A 21,213-nucleotide genomic window follows, 5' to 3' on the forward strand; every position below is an offset into this window, starting at 1 on the left:
GGTAGGTGCTGAAATTTTAGCCCGCCAAAAAGATACACGAAGAATCCTGCTGAAATAAAATGCCATTTTTACAGGATCTCCTAATATGGTCGTTTTACGAGAACTGTTGGAGAGGTTTTTTTTGCCTCAACTTCCGGGTAAACGGTTGTTAATTTAGAGATAGGGGAGTTGTTGGCTTTGCTCTTAGACCGTATAGCATCTACAGCCGGGCTCCTTAAATGCCTATACGCATGGGCTGACGGCTCGGTCAGTGATTTCACAAAATCGTGATCCAACTGGGCTACTCAACCAGCCCTATATGTCCAGACTGCCTGATACCCCTTCTATCTAGCCCATATCTAGGGTGGTATGGCGAGGCCCGGACATGCTTGGGAGAGTCGGACTAACGGGCGAGACCCTCAAGGACACACGTCGAAACCAAGTCGGACGCATTCATGCTGCCGCTCCGGCGGGCCGCTTCAGGGGCCAAATCCGGCTATTTCAGCCGGTCGGCGGCCCCTTAATCCTAGACATTTCCATTTCCACCCTCGCAGCCTACCGCCACTCCCAGGGGCGGACACATGATTTGGCTAAGCCCCAGGCCCTAGGCTAGCTATAGTATGGCTACAGTGCTACTACAGTGTTCATGATGTTGTACTCAATGCAATTTTGCTTCTTCACGCCCAGGGCCCAGGCCCCCCGGCCTGGGTCCTGGATCCGCCACTGCCCACTCCCAATCCGCTCAAAGCTCGCCATCCGTCGGTAGCCATGGCCCGCTAGCGGATCACCACCTACACCATGCTCCGAAGCGTCAATTGGAGCTCCTAATAGAGATCCAGTCACGACGTGGCGCTCAGATTGTGGTGGGCTTGCCTTCGGACTCTCCGAAGGAGGAGGAGGAGCTGGACACGAACATGAAGGACTCGGAGCCAGGGAAGGAAGAAGAGGAGGAAGGCAAGGCAGATCTAGCGCCTTTGGCTACCGGATTCGGCATGAGCGACGCATTGGTTGAGCTTGAGGTCGGCCAAGCGGAGGAGCAAGCTAACTTGAGATGGAGGCAAACCACCACAACCTCCGTCGGGCGGGTGTGGAGCTGAAGGAAGCCTTGGCGGAGCTGGACTCCAATGAGGAGCCGGAGTTGCGTGTGACGACCAATCACCAGGAAGCCGGTCCGTCCGGCACAGGCACGGAGGTCGTCTACATCATCGATGATGAGTAGTGGGGTAGTACATAACTTTTGTGTTGCACGGTATAGTATGGATTTAAGATATGGTATTTGAGGTATGTGGTTGCAGCGAATGACACATGATGGGTGACTGGGTCCTCTCCACGAACGCGTCCAAACGTGTCCTAAAGGGGCATTTTTATGGCAACAATGCGGGTTGTAGATGCTCTAACAGCGTCCGATTGACCTTTAATTCCAGACTAGATTGCACCCGAAGCAAAACCGGCAACACTGGTCTGCGATGTTTCCGTCGAGCCGCCGGAGAGTGCGAGCGCCACACACATAACCGGCCACAACTCTCCCACTGGAACACGCCATCGCTTCGGCCTCAGCCACTCGATCAAAAGAAGCAACGGTAGATCCGGCCACGCAAAGTCACCACCACGAGGCAAGTGGGGCGCCGTCGCTTCCATAAACTCCCAAGGCAGAGGGGTGCTTGTAACGCCCCGAGACCGATATGCCACGTGTCCTCCAGTTATTCGCTGTTGTTGCCTTGTCTTTGCTTGCGTGTCATGCATTTCATGTCATGTCATCATCCGCATTACATCATCATGTTTTAAAACTTGCATTCGTCCGAGTTCTCTCTGTTGTCCGTTCTAAGCCCAACCACACTTGCACGCGCCCGCGGCATGTCCGAAATAGTATTTTATAAGTGGCCGGAAAATATTCTCGGAATGGGATGAAAGTTGGCATGTGGTGTTATTATGTTGTTAGTAGATCGCCTGCCAAGTTTCATCGCATTCGGAGCTCGTTTGATAGCCCAACCGTTAAACTATAGCGGCAATATAGCCGGGTCTAACGTCGGACGTTTTCGGTCTCCAGAAATAGACGCCGGGCTTCTCTCTCTTCTCTCCTCTCAGCCTGATGCCTTCTGCACAGCCCACAAGCTCCAACCTACCCCTCTTCGCGTCCGGAGCCGTCCGATGCGATCGCTCGGTCCGAAAATCCCACCTGCGCAGTGCACCGACCCCTCACGTGCGCGTCCGAGACTGTCCCGAACCCGACCCGATCAGTTGTCACCGTTGGACTCAGAACATCCCCAAATATCTACAAAACATCTCCGTTTTGTTAATTGGACTTCCTAACATATATTTTCTCGGTCGTCCGATTATAATCGTACGGACCGAATACCCCGTACCCTAATCCAACCTGCTATATAAAGAGACTAGCCCTAGTCCTAACCTGTCCCATCCTCCTATTCCATGCCGCCACCACTTACCATCCCACCTCGGGATCTCCTCCCGATCCAAAAACCCACCGGGCCAACCACCTTCTCCCCTCGACCCTCCCAGATCCACCTCTCCAATCCGCCTCCGACCACTTCCCTGGTTTACCGCGCCGCCCAAATCGCAGCAGCCAACCATCATTCTCCTACCTCCTGCCCGAGCAAGCACGGCCAAGGCCACACTCACCGAAGTTCTGTACCAATCCAAGCTGCTCCGCCTCCATTGTCGTCCCAGCGGAGTCCCGTCCTCCCGAGCTCTCCCGCAGGCAGCCCAGTGCACGTTTCAGTCGGGATCGGGGTGGCTACCCGTGCAGCAAACAGGAGCACGAGCCCCTCCTTCCACACCCCGCAGCTGAGGGACGCCCCGACACCGTTGTTCCTCGCCGAACCAGCAGATGGTCCTCGCCGCCCTTGCTCAAGGTCGCGCCAGCCGCTCGGAACCGCGGGCCCTCCTCAGCGCATAGCTCCTCCCGTTTCTCCCTCTCTTATCTCTCTCTCTATTCTCATGTTTCTCTGTCGACAGGAGCATCCGCGCCATGGCCTCGCTGAGCTTTGCCCGCACCAGCGCCTCAACGAGATCCTCGCCTGCCCCGCGCCATGGACCCGCGCTAGCCTTCCTTCCCCGCGCTGTTCCTCGCGCGCCGGACCTCCCCAACTTCGCCGGAGCACCGCAGTGTCCGCTTGATCCTCTGCTTCATCGCCACCATGGGTCACGAGAGCCTCGACCCCCCTGCCATGTCGCCTCGCCAGGACATATCGACCGCCCGGATCCGTGTCTCCGCCGTCTTGCCCGTTTCGGCCGAATCCCGCCGGCTAGGCCCTGTCCCCGGTCACCGGCGCCCTCGCCGGAGACCACCGGCAAGCTGCAGCGCCAAGCCCGCCTGCAAGCCGCTCCAGCACCGCTGCTCCTCTGCTCCTCTGTCGAACAGAGGGCGCCGCGCCCGTATCCTCCCCGCCTCGCGCATCTGGGCCGAGCCAGCGCCAAGCCAGCCTGCCCGGCCTCTTCACCAACGGGCCAAGCCCATGGTGAGCAGCGCCCTCCTGTTCCTCGATGTGTGCTATTCTGCTATGCTGCACCCTTCAGTTTCGGCCCATAACCTGTTTTTTTTCTGTTCTACCAATTTCCTAAGTATTCCGGAGATTGCAGTTTTACAGAAACCCCCCTAGTTTCATGCATTTAATAACTTCACAACCGTGCATCGGATCTAAATAAATTATATATGAAACTTGCTTAGAATTTTGTCTAGATTCATAATATCCAACTTTCATCTATGTTTGAAATGTTTAAAATGTTGTTTGATTAAATTTTCTCCTATGCCATGTTAAAATGCTTTAATTCATAACTAATTAACCGTAGCTCCAAATTTAATAAACTTTATATGTAAATGGGGTAGAATTTTGCCTAGTTTATCATGGTGACATTGTTTTGCATGTTAAACAACTCTAAAATATGGTTTAGGGCAGAACAGGACCTAACCTAATATATGCACATGAGGAGTTTCCGGATTTGTTGTTCGTTGCTTCCGGCCTCATTTAACCTTGTCTAGATGTGTAGTTTCTTTATGCTTCATCTCTTGCCATGTTAAGAACATTTAATATTGTTGGGGTACATAAACGAGAGAGAACTAAATAATTGATTTGGTGTTCCGTCAACATGCAAATATGCAACCCGTTGCATATTGAGCTCCACTTAACTTGTAGTGTTGTTTGTGCACTTTGCCATGCCATGCATATTTAAACCGGACATGCATCATACTTCGTTGTGCATCATTCCATGTTTATGTGATGTTTGTCTACGATGTTGTTTGCTTCTTTCCGGTGATGCTTCTTCGAGTTGTATCCGGTAACGTCGTGTTGTGAGGATTCGTTCGTCTATGTCCGTTTGTTTTCTTCATGGACTCGTTCTTCTTCCTTACGGGATTTCAGGCAAGATGACCATACCCTCGAAATCACTTCTATCTTTGCTTGCTAGATGCTCGCTCTTTTGCTATGCCTATGCTGCGATACCTACCACTTGCTTATCATGCCTCCCATATTGTTGAACCAAGCCCCTAACCCACCTTGTCCTAGCAAATCGTTGATTGGCTATGTTACCGCTTTGCTCAGCCCCTCTTATAGCGTTGTTAGTTGGAGGTGAAGATTGGAGCTTGTTCCATGTTGGAACATGGATATTTTGTTGGGATATCACAATATATCTTATTTAATTAATGCATCTATATACTTGGTAAAGGGTGGAAGGCTCGGCCTTATGCCTGGTGTTTTGTTCCACTCTTGCCGCCCTAGTTTCCGTCATATCGGTGTTATGTTCCCGGATTTTGCGTTCCCTACGCGGTTGGGTAATAATGGGAACCCCTTGACAGTTCGCCTTGAATAAAACTCCTCCAGCAAGGCCCAACCTTGGTTTTACCATTCGCCACCTAGCCTTTTTCCCTTGGGAGTCGCGCATCCCGAGGGTCATCTTTATTTTAAACTCCCCGGGCCAGTGCTTGTCTAAGTGTTGGTCCAAACTAGAGCCACTTGCGACGCCACCTCGGGGAAACTTGAGAGCTGGTTTTAGCTGTACGTAGTGTTCATCCGGTGTTGCCCTGAGAACGAGATATGTGCAGCTCCTATCAGGATGTCGGCGCATCGGGCGGTCTTGCTGGACTTGTTTTACCATTGTCGAGGATGCCTTGTAGAACCGGGATATCGAGTCTGATCGGAATGTCTCGGGAGGAGGTCTATTCCTTCGTTGACCGTGAGAGCTTGTCATGGGCTAAGTTGGGACACCCCTGCAGGGATTTGAACTTTTGAAAGCCGTGCCCGCGGTTATGGGCAGATGGGAATTTGTTAATGTCCGGTTGTAGATAACTTGAACCTTAACTTAATTAAAATGAGTCAACTGCGTGTGTAACCGTGATGGTCTCTTTCCGGCGGAGTCCGGGAAGTGAACACGGTGTTGGAGTTATGCTTGACGTAGGTTGTTCTAGGATCACTTCTTGATCATACTTTTATCAACCGTGCTTTGCCTTCTCTTCTCGCTCTCATTTGCGTATGTTAGCCACCATATATGCTAGTCGCTTGCTGCAGCTCCACCTCATACCTTTGTCTTACCCATAAGCTTAAATAGTCTTGATCACAAGGGTGCGAGATTGCTGAGTCCCCGTGGCTCACAGATACTTCCAAAACCAGCTTGCAGGTGCCGTTGAACCGTGCAGATGACGCAACCAAGCTCAAGGAGGAGCTCGATGAAGATCTTGCCCTTTGTGTTGTTTCGTTCTAGTTGATCAGTAGTGGAGCCCAGTTGGGGTCGATCGGGGATCTGTGTAGCTTTTGGGGTAGTCTTGTTTTATTTTGGGTTCCGTAGTCGGACCTTGATTGTATCTGGTTGATGTAATGCTTTAATTCATGTATTGTGTGAAGTGACGATTGTAAGCCAACTATGTATTCTTTTCCCTTATGTATTATATGGGTTGTGTGAAGATTACCTCACTTGCGACATTGCTTTCAATGCGGTTATGCCTCTAAGTCGTGCTTCGACACGTGGGAGATATAGCCGCATTGAGGGCCTTACAAGTTGGTATCAGTGCCTTCCCCGACCATAGGAGCCCCCATTGCTTGATTGTTTTTAGCGGCCGAGTTGTGTCTAGAAAGATGTTTCGAGTCATTTAGGATTTATATATCGAAGAGTTTAGGAATTCTTTTTACTCCCCAGTCTCCTCATCGCTCTGGTAAGGCATCCTGACGTAGAGTTTTGACTCTTCTCTTCTCAAATTTCACTAAATATTTTTTAGGATCACGCGGGTATCTTGGAATTGTTCCGATGGTTTTGTGACGAGAACATTGTCTTGGTGCCTCCTGTCAGGGGTTTTGTGGCAGTGTCCCGGGGAGTTGAGCTCCGAGGTGTTGTCGTCATAATTTTATCGTTGCAGTTCTGGAATACCTGAGTTTAGTTCGCCGACATCGAAAATCTCTTTTATGCAGTTGTTGGTGGGATAACCTCGACGCCACCCAGTACTGGGGCGGGAGTTCGGGAGTATTGCCATAGCTTGTATAACGGATGCTTTTCAAAGGTTGAGGTAGATGATTTCCGAAGGTTTCTTGGTTATATGTTGAAGGATGGATACAGCTGGATGTAGGATTTGCTAGCTTTGGGTGAGATATTATGCTTCCCCTGTATCCCCAACACCTGATTGCATAACCAGAAAATTTCGGGAGTTTATAAGTGGGAATTCAAGTAGCTCTTAGGACATCTTCCCGTCAGATGTATGATATGAAATTGGGGTTCGACGTCTAGTGGTCCGCCTATTCACGGTTGGTTTTACAGTGGTCTCGTTGTGTCTTAAAGAGTCCTTGGCTATGCCGACTCGGGGACGCTTCGTATGTCATGTGCACTGCCTTGTACATGATGGTGATGTACGATCGAGCCCGTGTAGGCCCCACCACGAAAACTTCGGACGAAATCTCTATCATATGTTTGTTCTGGCTTATTTTGCAAGCCAATCCTTTGTTTTGTTTTTGAATTGTGGTATTCGAGTTGCTTCAATGTCAAGTGTTGATTCCATACCTTCCCCAAATGGTGTTCTCATACTCCGATGTGAATACTAATCCTTCTCGATAATCGAGATTGTTATGCCAATCTTGTTCTATCGGGGTGTCTCTCTTCAAGTGGATCCGATCACTTCAACATTCACAAAATCAATTATCAGTTCTTCTCAATGTTGTTTGTTTCATCCATCTCCAAGTTGCTTTTGTTTTTTCCCGCCCTCCCTCCCTCATTTTTCTTTAAGGACTCAGATTTCTTAATCGAGTATCCATCTTATTGATGTGAAGCCTCTCTATTCTTTTCCTTCAATGTTCTTATCCGGTGATTCTCATGAAGATACTAATGGAACTTCTAGTTCATCATTCTTCGTTTCTTTTATCTTCTCCGGTGGTTTCAAGTCAAGCTTTGTGGATCATATCCTTTTTCCTCGTTTCAATACATTTTCTTACCGGTGCACCTCTTTATCGTTCACCGCTCGCTATTCTATTGTTCCGGAGTGCTCAAGATATCTCGAAGATTCGTGTCTCCACTCTACGTTCGTTCAAGCTCTTTCGAGGAAGTTATCTCATTCAAGTCTTTTAATTCAACAGGTGCATTCTCTCTTTTAAATCCTTCAACGATGTTTTCTTTTGAGTGGGCCCTAACCCACAGGTCTTTTCCCAGGATCTTACCTGACTCTTCTTATTTTCCCAGAGCTATCCTCAAATTTCTTTTTGAAGTTTTACGTAAGAACGATTTATCATCAGTCAAATGCTTTTCTCCAAGATCTGTCGAATTCTTTTCATCGTTGGCTCAACCTCTTCGTTTTGATTCTTTCGGAGTATCTAAATAATTCTTGGTGGTGTTTCTCGTCGTCATTCTCAACATTTGAAGACCGAAGAAGAGTTTTTCCTCCATATCTTATCCGTTCTCTCAGAGACTCGTGGTTCTAGCTTGATGCCATCCTCTCATAATTGTTTTGATCGTGAGAATTCTTTTCACCCACCCGGAGCAATTCAAGATTCTTTTCAATTTGTTTCTCCGGAGCCCATCATCTCAGAATTTATTCACTCTCAGCTTTCAGCTATGGTTCTCCAAATCTTACCGGTGCTTCGTTCAAGTGATCTCTAATCAGTTCATGATCCCTTCGTTCTCATGTATCTAGATTCTCTCGAGCATCTTCGTTCATTTGCAAATTCTTCCCGGTGATTCGTTATCTTTTATTCGTTCTTTTTCAATTCTTACGGTGGTTCGTTCAAGAGTTCTCTTCCTTGGTTATTATATCAATGCATTCGTGCTTTCCAAATGCTAACGGTGGTTCGTTGAAGTCTTTTCTCAAGTTTGTGCTATATATATATATCTTAATCCTTTCTACGAGAATAAGTAATATGCTAAATCCGTTCATTGTCATCAATTTAATTGGTGAAGGATAAGCATAACATAATTCTTTTTCTTGTTCATCCAAGTGATTAATTCCTTACTACGGAGGCTCATCAAATTCTTGATTTCATTTGTTCATCTTTCTTTTCTGGAGTTCCAAGCTTTTCCGCATTATCTCGTCGCGAAGCTCCATCTAAATCATTGCAAGGCTTCACCTTGTGTTTTCAACTACCCTTTCTTTCCGTTTGATCATTCTTTTGTTTAACGAAGTTCTTCATGGAGGCTCTACATGATGGTTCATCAAGGATTTAATTCCTTCTCGAAGTGTTCATTGAGATTCTTTTCAGAGGAGCTCAAGCATTCTCCATCTTGCAATCCGGAGTGCAATTCTTTCTTCCGTATCATTGGAGGTGGTATTTTGTCATTCTTGGTAATCTGAGTTCATGTTTCATGATTCGAATGTTGTTAAGAATGAGATATTTTAAATCCATCAACCTCTTCGTTGGAATTATCTTGGGTTATATTTCACCTAAAGCCTTCCCTAAGGATTGTTGCTATCTATGGTGATTATAAATGATCCAAGTTCTTCATTTATCGTCCGGGTGAAAGAATCTTCTCGTCTCCTTGTTCGTATCAATCCAATTTATCGTTTTCATTAGTGGCAGAATTTCACCTCGTAGTTTTGAGATGTTCTTCATAAGCCCACTACAAGCTTACTCTTTTCGTTGTTGGTGCAATAACTCCGTTCGACTTTTCTCCTGAGGATGCCTTTTCAAACTCTTTTGTGGTAGAAGTTGGCATTTTCTTCTCCATTCTTTTATTTCAATTATCTATATTTCTATTCTTTCGTTCCGGAGGCATTGTGGTGTTGTTCTTTTCACCCATCTTCTTGTTTGGTCAGGACCGTGTTCTTTTCTCGGTTTATCCATTTAACCGGAGTGTTGTGCCCTTCTGTTCAAGTTCTTTTCGTCTTATCAAGTTTCATATCTCTTTCTACCGGAGTGCTGTCCAAATTTGTTCTTCCTTGTTCCTCTTCTCTACCGGAGTGTTTTCAACTTTGTTCTTCTTTGTTGCATTATTCCTTTCAATTTGTTCAACCTCTCAAGGTTCTTTGGTTTCACTCGTTTGTCAAAGAAACAACTTAGTTTTACCCCACTTATCTTTCTCTTCCGTTTTTCCCTCCGGTGCCATTCTAGATCTCGGGATGAGATCCTCTCGTAGTGGTGGAGTGTTGTAACGCCCCGAGACCGATGTGCGAAGTGTCCTCCAGTTATTCGCTATTGTTGCCTTGTCTTTGCTTGCGTGTCATGCATTTCATGTCATGTCATCATCCGCATTGCATCATCATGTTTTAAAACTTGCATTCGTCCGGGTTCTCTGAGTTCTCTCTGTTGTCCGTTTTGAGCCCAACCACACTTGCACGCGCCCGCGGCATGTCCAAAATAGTATTTTATAAGTGGCCGGAAAATGTTCTCGGAACGGGATGAAAGTTGGCATGTGGTGTTGTTATGTTGTTAGTAGGTTGCCTGCCAAGTTTCATCGCATTCGGAGCTCGTTTGATAGCCCAACCGTTAAACTATAGCGGCAATATAGCCGGGTCTAACGTCGGACGTTTTCGGTCTCCGGAAACAGACGCCGGGCTTCTCTCTCTTCTCTCCTCTCAGCCTGATGCCTTCTGCACAGCCCACAAGCTCCAACCTACCCCTCTTCGCGTCCGGAGCCGTCCGATGCGATCGCTCGGTCCGAAAACCCCTCCTGCGCAGTGCACCGACCCCTCACGTGCGCGTCCGAGACTGTCCCGAACCCGACCCGATCAGTTGTCACCGTTGGACTCAGAACATCCCCAAATATCTACAAAACATCTCCGTTTTGTTAATTGGACTTCCTAACATATATTTTCTCGGTCGTCCGATTATAATCATACGGACCGAATACCCCCTACCCTAATCCAACCTGCTATATAAAGAGGCTAACCCTAGTCCTAACCTATCCCATCCTCGTATTCCATGCCGCCGCCACCACTCACCATCCTACCTTGGGATCTCCTCCCGATCCAAAAACCCACCGGGCCAACCACCTTCTCCCCTCGACCCTCCCAGATCCACCTCTCCAATCCGCCTCCGACCACCTCCCTGGTTTACCGTGCCGCCCAAATCGCAGCAACCAACCATCATTCTCCTACCTCCTGCCCGAGCAAGCACGGCTAAGGCCACGCTCACCGAAGTTCTGTACCAACCCAAGCTGCTCCGCCTCCGTTGTCGTCCCAGCGAAGTCCCGTCCTCCTGAGCTCTCCCGCAGGCAGCCCAGTGCACGTTTCAGTCGGGATCGGGGTGGCTACCCGTGCAGCAAACAGGAGCACGAGCCCCTCCTTCCACACCCCGCAGCTGAGGGACGCCCCGACCCCGTTGTTCCTCGCCGAACCAGCAGATGGTCCTCGCCGCCCTTGCTCAATGTCGCGCCAGCCGCTCGGAACCGCAGGCCCTCCTCAGCGCATAGCTCCTCCCGTTTCTCCCTCTCTTATCTCTCTCTATTCTCATGTTTCTCTGTCGACAGGAGCATCCGTGCCATGGCCTTGCTGAGCTTTGCCCGCACCAGCGCCTCGACGAGATCCTCGCCTGCCCCGCGCCATGGACCCGCGCCAGCCTTCCTTCCCCGCGTCGTTCCTCGCGTGCCGGACCTCCCCAACTTCGTCGGAGCACCGCAGTGTCCGCTTGATCCTCTGCTTCATCGCCGCCATGGGTCACGAGAGACTCGACCCCCCTGCCATGTCGCCTCGCCAGGACATATCGACCGCCCGGATCCGTGTCTCCGCCGTCTTGCCCGTTCCGGCCGGATCCCGCCGGCTGGGCCCTGTCCCCGGTCACCGGTGCCCTCGTCGGAGACCACCGGCAAGCTGCAGCGCCAAGCCCGCCTGCAAGCCGCTCCAGCACCGATGCTCCTCTGCTTCTCTGTCGAACAGAGGGTGCCGCGCCCGTATCCTCCCCGCCTCGCGCATCTGGGCCCAACCAGCGCCAAGCCAGCCTGCCCGGCCTCTTCACCAACGGGCCAAGCCCATGGTGAGCAGCGCCCTCCTGTTCCTCGCTGTGTGCTATTCTGCTATGCTGCGCCCTTCAGTTTCGGCCCATAACCTGTTTTTTTTCTGTTCTACCAATTTCCTAAGTATTCCGGAGATTGCAGTTTTACAGAAAACCCCCCTAGTTTCATGCATTTAATAACTTCACAACCGTGCATCGGATCTAAATAAATTATATATGAAACTTGCTTAGAATTTTGTCTAGATTCATAATATCCAACTTTCATCTATGTTTGAAATGTTTAAAATGTTGTTTGATTAAATTTTCTCCTATGCCATGTTAAAATGCTTTAATTCATAACTAATTAACCGTAGCTCCAAATTTAATAAACTTTATATGTAAATGGGGTAGAATTTTGCCTAGTTTATCATGGTGACATTGTTTTGCATGTTAAACAACTCTAAAATATGGTTTAGGGCAGAACAGGACCTAACCTAATATATGCACATGAGGAGTTTCCGGATTTGTTGTTCGTTGCTTCCGGCCTCATTTAACCTTGTCTAGATGTGTAGTTTCTTTATGCTTCATCTCTTGCCATGTTAAGAACATTTAATATTGTTGGGGTACATAAACGAGAGAGAACTAAATAATTGATGTGGTGTTCCGTCAACATGCAAATATGCAACCCGTTGCATATTGAGCTCCACTTAACTTGTAGTGTTGTTTGTGCACTTTGCCATGCCATGCATATTTAAACCGGACATGCATCATACTTCGTTGTGCATCATTCCATGTTTATGTGATGTTTGTTTACGATGTTGTTTGCTTCTTTCCGGTGATGCTTCTTCGAGTTGTATCCGATAACGTCGTGTTGTGAGGATTCGTTCGTCTATGTCCGTTTGTTTTCTTCATGGACTCGTTCTTCTTCCTTACGGGATTTCAGGCAAGATGACCATACCCTCGAAATCACTTCTATCTTTGCTTGCTAGATGCTTGCTCTTTTGCTATGCCTATGCTGCGATACCTACCACTTGCTTATCATGCCTCCCATATTGTTGAACCAAGCCCCTAACCCACCTTGTCCTAGCAAACCGTTGATTGGCTATGTTACCGCTTTGCTCAGCCCCTCTTATAGCGTTGTTAGTTGGAGGTGAAGATTGGAGCTTGTTCCATGTTGGAACATGGATATTTTGTTGGGATATCACAATATATCTTATTTAATTAATGCATCTATATACTTGGTAAAGGGTGGAAGGCTCGGCCTTATGCCTGGTGTTTTGTTCCACTCTTGCCACCCTAGTTTCCGTCATATCGGTGTTATGTTCCCGGATTTTGCGTTCCTTACGCGGTTGGGTAATAATGGGAACCCCTTGACAGTTCGCTTTGAATAAAACTCCTCCAGCAAGGCCCAACCTTGGTTTTACCATTCGCCACCTAGCCTTTTTCCCTTGGGAGTCGCGCATCCCGAGGGTCATCTTTATTTTAAACTCGCCGGGCCAGTGCTTGTCTAAGTGTTGGTCCAAACTAGAGCCACTTGCGACGCCACCTCGGGGAAACTTGAGAGCTGGTTTTAGCTGTACATAATGTTCATCCGGTGTTGCCCTGAGAACGAGATATGTATAGCTCCTATCAGGATGTCGGCGCATCGGGCGGTCTTGCTGGACTTGTTTTACCATTGTCGAGGATGCCTTGTAGAACCGGGATATCGAGTCTGATCGGAATGTCTCGGGAGGAGGTCTATTCCTTCGTTGACCGTGGGAGCTTGTCATGGGCTAAGTTGGGACACCCCTGCAGGGATTTGAACTTTCAAAAGCCGTGCCCGCGGTTATGGGCAGATGGGATTTATTAATGTCCGGTTGTAGATAACTTGAACCTTAACTTAATTAAAATGAGTCAACTGCATGTGTAACCGTGATGGTCTTTTTTCGGCGGAGTTCGGGAAGTGAACACGGTGTTGGAGTTATGCTTGACGTAGGTTGTTCTAGGATCACTTCTTGATCATACTTTTATCGACCGTGCTTTGCCTTCTCTTCTCGCTCTCATTTGCGTATGTTAGCCACCATATATGCTAGTCGCTTGCTGCAGCTCCACCTCATACCTTTGTCTTACCCATAAGCTTAAATAGTCTTGATCGCGAGGGTGCGAGATTGCTGAGTCGCCGTGGCTCACAGGTACTTCCAAAACTAGCTTGCAGGTGCCGTTGAACCGTGCAGATGACGCAACCAAGTTCAAGGAGGAGCTCGATGAAGATCTTGTCCTTTGTGTTGTTTCGTTTTAGTTGAGCAGTAGTGGAGCCCAGTTGGGGTCGATCGAGTATCTGTGTAGTTTTTGGGGTAGTCTTCTTTTATTTTGGGTTCCGTAGTCGGACCTTGATTGTATCTGATTGATGTAATGCTTTAATTCATGTATTGTGTGAAGTGGCGATTGTAAGCCAACTATGTATTCTTTTCCCTTATGTATTATATGGGTTGTGTGAAAATTATCTCACTTGCGACATTGCTTTCAATGCGGTTATGCCTTTAAGTTGTGCTTCGACACGTGGAAGATATAGCCGCATCAAAGACGTTACAGTGCCGTTTCATAGGTTGCTTGTGGACGTGGTTGTGATACTCGGGCCGCCACCATGCCGAGCGTGAGTCGTGACTCAGGCTTTCACTCGGCTAATCAAAAGCTGATGGCCTACCTGTCTCCGGATTCAACCGCACGTGCGTGCCACGTCACCCGATATTTATACATCGTATTTATTTATAGCAATAGCATCTCACATGTCTAAATCAAACCGATCCTTGAGCATACTTTTCTGGTCATTTGTGTTGATGTAGGAATGTGAGGTAGTAGCATCAAGGACTCCGTGGCCCAATGGATAAGGCGCTGGTCTACGAAACCAGAGATTCTGGGTTCGATCCCCAGCGGAGTCGTTTTTTTTTATCATTTTTTTGTTCTATATATACTACTCCCTTCGTTCCGAATTACTTGTCTTAGATTTGTCTAGATATGGAGGTATCTAGCAGCAAATACTTCCTCCGATCCTTTTTACTCTGCATATTAGATTTGTCCGAAGTCAATCTCATCCAACTTTGACCAAGTTTATATAAAAAATTATAGACATTTACATAACAACATCAATATCATTAGATTCATCTTGGAATATATTTTCATATTATATTTATTAGATATTATATATGCTAATAATTTCTAATATAAATTTAGTCAAACTTAGCAAAGTTTGACTTTCAGCAAATCCAATGTGCAGAGTAAAAAGGACCGGAGGGAGTACTTCCATCCTCCGCTCAACTCAACAAAGAAAAGAAAATTCCTTCACTTTCGTGATACAGACAGCCAACTCAATATATCTGTCGTCTGTTTGAGGCAATGCCATTGCCGCCCAAAATATTACGCATCTTGACAATTATCCGTCAGTTGCTGTAAGTGTAGGAAACGATACACTATTTTTTAGATATATAACAAAAAGGCTACATGGCCCTGCTTTTATTTAATAGAAAGCAGCAAGGACACGATATGCTGTTACAAAGGCCAAGTCAGCTAATCAAACGATTTTCGACAATAATCGCTGCTCCGGGCCTCCACTCCACCTGAAGAACAGAGGTTTCCAAATTACTTGTCTTAGATTTGTCTAGATATGGAGGTATCTAGCAGCAAATACTCCCTCCGATCCTTTTTACTCTGCATATTAGATTTGTCCGAAGTCAATCTCATCCAACTTTGATCAAGTTTATATAAAAAATTATAGACATTTACATAACAACATCAATATCATTAGATTCATCTTGGAATATATTTTCATATTATATTTATTAGATATTATATATGCTAATAATTTCTAATATAAATTTAGTCAAACTTAGCAAAGTTTGACTTTCAGCAAATCCAATGTGCAGAGTAAAAAGGACCGGAGGGAGTACTTCCATCCTCCGCTCAACTCAACAAAGAAAAGAAAATTCCTTCACTTTCGTGATACAGACAGCCAACTCAATATATCTGTCGTCTGTTTGAGGCATGCCATTGCCGCCCAAAATATTACGCATCTTGACAATTATCCGTCAGTTGCTGTAAGTGTAGGAAACGATACACTATTTTTTAGATATATAACAAAAAGGCTACATGGCCCTGCTTTTATTTAATAGAAAGCAGCAAGGACACGATATGCTGTTACAAAGGCCAAGTCAGCTAATCAAACGATTTTCGACAATAATCGCTGCTCCGGGCCTCCACTCCACCTGAAGAACAGAGGTTTCCCTTCTCTTCAGATCAGCCATTCTATCTCCTCACCCATGGAGGAGGCCACAGGACAAGGCAGGGTTTCCTCCGTGTTTTGAGGATCGCGGCAGAACTACAACAAGGCAGATGAACCACGACGCGCAATCGAGTTTTCATGGCATCGATGATGCCGCATCGCTGCAAAGGGAGAGGGGAGAAGGGTGTCATCATGTTAAGTCAACTGTGCACAACAACCCTAGAGGGGACTGCTGTCATGGCAGGAAACAAGGATATACCATTTCAGGGGAAGGTTGTCACGTACAGCGATGCTAGGCGCAGCAGCACTTCCCCTCGGAGTCCCTTCGAGCGACGGCCATTTCAGCGGCACCGCTATGCCGTGCAGTAATCCAATCTTTGCACATGGCGCTGGTCATCGACCGCATGACCGGAGGACATGACATGACCAGAGGACATGACGTGGATACCGTGTCCACTAATTTCCCAGGAGTATCCTTGGCAGTTGTGGTGAAACAGAATCCCCAACAGCCTACATGCAGGAAATCAGAGCTTCAGTACTTAATAGAAAAGATGCCATGGATTCATGGTGCGCCAAATAAATAAACCTATCATAAACGTGCATTCATAGTTTTCCATTCCAAATAACTAACAGCACCATATTTTATAGGATAATGCAACCGAAAATTGGCATGTATCATCAACATTTCAATATCATCTAGAAGAACCAGGCAATTATATATAGCCTATGTACGGAACCATGCGGAAGGAATATAGACTTACTTTAACAGCAAATCATCTGTTGATCAGGATCAATGAATTCATCCCTCCGATACTGCAGTTGCTTTCTGCAGGCGCAGATTTGTTCATCAAGTATGCATCAAAAACATTGTTTCTTAACAAAGGGCCATAGAACAGTCTAGCCTACATAGTTAACATAAAGGAATTAATTATGGTTGCTAGTGATCAACAGTTTTAGGTTCAAGTTTCGAGTGCACTAAGTTTGTTGAAGTACCAATAATGATCGGAATACAAATGAAAGATGGAGATCACAAAAACTCACAAATGGTACAGCCTCACACATCAAATTCATAGGATTATGAATCATGATATACTTCTACCAGAAAGCTATTGTGCCTATTTCCAAAATTGTATTAAGCAAGCTAGATACTCCATGTATGTGAACACCAAACAATTTAATAGGGGCAGACATATTATAGGTTGACAAGAGAAAACAATATCATCAAACTATGGACAACATAAATTAACAGCATTCAAACATGAGCAGTTGAGCAAAAAATACCAAATGAGAAGATTTATGTAGAACTTGTCTTTTATGTGCATTCACAGTTCCTAAACTACAGTTGCATGCGATATAAATACTGCACCACCAAAAAAACGTATTCATATCCATCATTTTTTGGTTGAGAGGTTAAACAAAATGAACTTCCAGGAAAGTTTGCTCAATTTACCTTACTCTCAGTCTTGAGACGTATGCCATACTAGAGTTGCAAATTCTAGTAAGAGGGTGGCCTGAGTTCCTTTAGTCGCCGAACAACTTGCTTCATTGTGGGCCTAGAAGAAAGAGAGTCCACAGTGCACTTGATACCGAGGTGCAGAATCTCAACCAAGTCATCATGCGGAGCCACATCCCACAGCCCTTCTATGAAGAACTCACGAGCTCGGCCCTTCTGCAGAAGCATGCAAGCCCAGGCAACTATGTTGAATCCATTTCCATACGGAGAAAAGGAAGGGTCCAGTGCTTTTTTGTCTGAAATAAGTTCAAGCAGTACAACTCCGTAGCTGTACACATCAGCCTTATCAGAAACACGGCAAGTCATCGCATACTCTGGAGCAACATATCCAAAAGTACCCGCGACACCGGTGGTTGCATGAGTTTCTGAATTCCCAAGTAGTCTTGCTAATCCAAAATCAGAAAGGTATGCAGTGTACTCATTGTCAAGCAAGATGTTGCTTGGCTTCACATCCCGGTGCAGAATACGTGGGACACAATTATCATGAAGGTATGCAAGTGCACGTGCAACATCTAGAGCAATTTTGTGAAGCATTCTCCAATCGATTGGTCTCTTTGTCCTTTCTTGTATGAACCTTTCCAAGTTACCGCCGGGCAGAAAATTGTAAATTAGAAACATCTCTGAATCACTGAGGTGGTACCCTATGAGCGTTACAAGATTGTCATGCCGACACCTTCCAAGAGTTTTCACCTCTGCTTGGAACTGCTGAATACCTTGGAACCTTCCAATAGCGAGCCTCTTTATTGCCACCAGAATGCCTGGTGCAATCTCAGCTTTGTATGTTGCTCCAAAGCCACCACTTCCAATGCAATTGCTTGCATTAAAACTGCCAGCAGCGCGTACAACGGTCTCATATGTCAAAGGAGCACCAATATCCACAAAAACAGTCACTTCCCTTCTCCTGTTAGAACGCCTTGATGGTCTTGATGCACATTTACGAGTGTAAATGTAAAGGATGATCAGGGCCAAGAGAACTGCAACGATCGCTGATGCTGAGGTTATTGAGGCAATCTCTATTTTGGTGAAGCCTCCACCATCGCTGGGTGTATTCTCAGGTTCTGGACTACCATCATTCTCACTGAGTGCTCGCACATTCGAATGCAACGGCCCAGCCAAGTTATTGAATGAAATGTTAAAAACAGACGGTGATGATACTGAAGGGGTAAGATCGGCAATGTTTCCAGAGAGCTCATTATTGTTCAGCAGAAGTGTGGTGAGGCCTCTCAGTGTCACAATATTACTAGGGATATTCCCAGAGAGAGAATTAGATGACAGATCTAAAACCTCCAGTGATTTCAACTGCCCCAAAGAGGACGGTATCTGACCAGTGATATTGTTTGCAGCTAACGAGAGAAATTTCAAGCTCTTGAGGTCTTTGAAACTGGCAGGTATTTGACCAACCAGAAAGTTTTTGCTGATGTCCATCTTTACAAGAGAACCCAACAAACCAATGTTAGCAGGTAACACTCCTGAAATTTGATTCTCGGCTAGAACCAAAACTCTGATGGCATTGCATTTTGAGCAGATTTCTTCTGTAAGCTCACCAGATATCTTGTTGTCTCGGAAGCTGACGATCAAACCATTTAAGTTGCTGCACTGTTCCAACAGAATTGCATCCAATGATCCAGTGAAGTTATTGTGATCAAGAATTAATGCATACAAGGTCCTGTTTCCATATCTGTGTGCGCTAACAGGCAAGGATGTAAGACGGCCTCCAAACTTGTTCTTTGCGAAATTATGGTATACAACTGAACACTCTCCTGATTCACAGTAACCCAATGATAGTTGTGCTACAGCTCGGGACATGAAGGGTGAAGAATAGCCAGATGTCACGCCATCCAACGGTTGCTGTGACGCACACTCTTTGTTCGCAGACGCTGGAATTGAGCCTGAGAGTTTGTTGCCACTGACATCAATCACATCCATGCAATGCAGATGAAGATTTTTATCAAGCGAACCGGACAATCTATTGGAACTGAGGTTGAGAAACTTGAGGTTTCGACACTGCCCTAGCTCCCTAGGAATCACTCCAGCAAGTAAATTACCTGCGAGATTGACCATCTCCAAACTTTGACAGCTTCCCCAATTGCTTGGGAGATTCCCTTTCAGGCCCGCCTTCGGCGCCCATAACAACCTAAGCTTTGGCAAAGCTGTGACACTCTCCGGAATCTCTCCCTCAAAGAGATTGAACTCATGTGATTTCACTGCATCAAACTGGCTCGACAACACGAGAACCGACAAACCTGAGCAATTCCCTAGCTCCCTGGGCACCAGACCGCTCAATCTGTTACCGGATACGTCCAAAACCCGCAGCTTGCTCAGCCGTCCAAGCTCTGGTGGGATGGAACCGTCCAACATATTGGAGAAGAGGCGCAACGAGCGGAGCTGCGTGCAGCTCCCCAGAGCAGAGGGGATGCTCCCAGCAAGAAGGTTCCGGGACAGGTCGAGCTGCCTCAGCCTGGGGAGGCCGCCGACGACCGCCGGCACGGACCCGTTGAGCCGGTTGCCGGAAAGATCCAAGAACTTCAGCTCCGTGCAGCTGCAGAGGGAGGCAGGGATCTCGCCGCTGAGCGCGTTGGAGGAGAGGTTGAGCACCCTCAGCCGCGGCGGGAAGGCGGGCGGGAGGGCGCCCCGGAGCGAGTTCCCGGCGAGGTTGACCCCCTCGAGCTTCTCCAGCCGCCAGATCTCCGCGGGGATCTCGCCGAAAAGGCCGAGGGAGGGCAGGGAGAGGTGCTTGAGCTCGGTGAGGAGCCCGACCGACGTGGGCAGCTGGGCGGCGACCCCGCTCCCGCTCCCGCGCGGGAAGCTGGAGGGCACGTGGAGGGCGACTACCCGGGACCTCGCATCGCAGGCGACCCCCGGCCAGGAGCAGTGGTCCGCGCCCGGCGACCACCGGCGGAGCAGCCCGGAGGAGGGGACGGCGTCCCTGAGCCGGAGAAGCGCCGATCTGTCCCGCTCCCGGCCACGTGGCGACGGGGGCGAGGAAGAGACGGAGACGGCGAGCAGGAGCAGGAGCAGCAGGACGGCGGCGGTGCTCCGGCGAGCGGCCACCATCTCCGCCCAGCCGAAGGCGACGGGCGGCCGGGGGTGCTGTGGTTGGTGCAGCGGAGGCGACGACCGACGAGGGAGGGGGGGAGAGGGAGGGGCAAGGCAAGCTCACATGGGGAAGAAGAAGAGACCGGGCGCGCGCGCGATATCGGGGAAGTCGGGGGGGACGGGGGCGATATTTTTGCTGCGCCTTGTCTGTTGTCTCCCTCCGTTTTTTGGTTGGTGCTGCTGGAGTGCTGGTGCTGGTGCCGGTCCTCCCCCCGCTTCCCCTTCTGTTGCTTCCTTCGCTGCACTTTCCTCGTCGCCTCCCCCGTCCTCGCGCTGCCCCTCCACTGATAATTCCTTCCTCCCTTTCTTTATTTTTGTAGAAAGAAAATCGTTTGGGATTGGACCGTGTTGCCCTCGGAAAGATGGGTTTTGTTGGCTGCCGGTGGTGCCCATGCTTTTGGGTTTTGACCGTGTCGTGCCTGCCTTGCTCCCATTTTCTTTGGGGATGTGGATGGGGTTAAAGCAGGATGGTTTCACACATCATTGGAACCAACGGTCTAGTTTTTATTATGGAAAAGGAGTTTACATTTAACGTCTTAGTTCCAAAACAATTTACCGCAACGACTAAACGGTGACGGCCTCTTCAATTCACATGATTTCCCAAACACGGGAATAGTAGGAATAGAGTGGCATGACATGATCGATACTACAGGATGTGAGGATGTTTGATTGTGCAGAGGAACGAAGGATTATTTTTTTTCAAAGAAGTTGGGGTGGATGAAAAATTTGCTACACCCTTTGATCTATACTAATTGTTGTTGATCTAGTACAAAGAATACTAAGGAAAAATTCATGTGGTTTGCAATGAGACGAAACAAACAACCCATGTAGGCAAAAGAAATCCTAAGGATTAGAATCCTCCGAGATTCCTTTGAAATAAGTTTTATTGCTACAACCAACAACCTCAAAGACATCCCCGTCAAGGCCTAGCGAGATGCCTCCTACAGTACTAACATAAGGCAATAAGTGATAAAAGTAATTCATGTGACCAATAATACTATGAAGGAAACCATCGGCAATGA

At 47.5% G+C, this 21,213-nt stretch overlaps 1 protein-coding gene and 1 non-coding gene across 5 annotated transcripts; one reads left to right on the forward strand and one right to left on the reverse strand.

The window, feature by feature from the left end:
- Positions 1-14,172: 14,172 nt before the first annotated feature.
- TRNAR-ACG lies at positions 14,173-14,245 on the forward strand. The gene has a single exon. It is a non-coding gene; the product is annotated as a tRNA-Arg (tRNA).
- Positions 14,246-14,705: 460 nt separating this feature from the next.
- On the reverse strand, positions 14,706-20,404 carry LOC119303183 (LRR receptor-like serine/threonine-protein kinase RPK2). 4 transcript variants are annotated; one of them, XM_037580281.1, is made up of 5 exons: positions 17,033-20,400; positions 16,344-16,408; positions 15,842-16,092; positions 15,566-15,743; positions 14,706-14,920 (listed from the first exon to the last, which is right to left on the reverse strand). In XM_037580281.1, the coding sequence occupies exon 1, from the start codon at positions 20,147-20,149 to the stop codon at positions 17,078-17,080; it is 3,072 nt and encodes a 1,023-aa protein (XP_037436178.1). In that variant the 5' UTR covers positions 20,150-20,400; the 3' UTR covers positions 14,706-14,920; positions 15,566-15,743; positions 15,842-16,092; positions 16,344-16,408; positions 17,033-17,077. The 4 variants fall into 4 exon arrangements, with proteins under 4 accessions (XP_037436178.1, XP_037436180.1, XP_037436179.1 ...); XM_037580283.1 differs by lacking the exon at positions 14,706-14,920 and having other exon boundaries at positions 15,269-15,743; positions 16,344-16,484; positions 17,033-20,404; XM_037580282.1 differs by lacking the exon at positions 14,706-14,920 and having other exon boundaries at positions 15,269-15,743; positions 15,868-16,092.
- Between the last annotated feature and the right edge of the window lie 809 nt (positions 20,405-21,213).

Source organism: Triticum dicoccoides, chromosome 5A (assembly GCF_002162155.2).
Source record: "Triticum dicoccoides isolate Atlit2015 ecotype Zavitan chromosome 5A, WEW_v2.0, whole genome shotgun sequence".
In the NCBI taxonomy this organism is placed as follows: Eukaryota; Viridiplantae; Streptophyta; class Magnoliopsida; order Poales; family Poaceae; genus Triticum; species Triticum dicoccoides.

What these genes read in the sequence shown, in the direction of transcription:
- LOC119303183 (XM_037580281.1), bottom strand. Translation starts at nt 20,149, where the DNA reads ATGGTGGCCGCTCGCCGGAGCACCGCCGCCGTCCTGCTGCTCCTGCTC.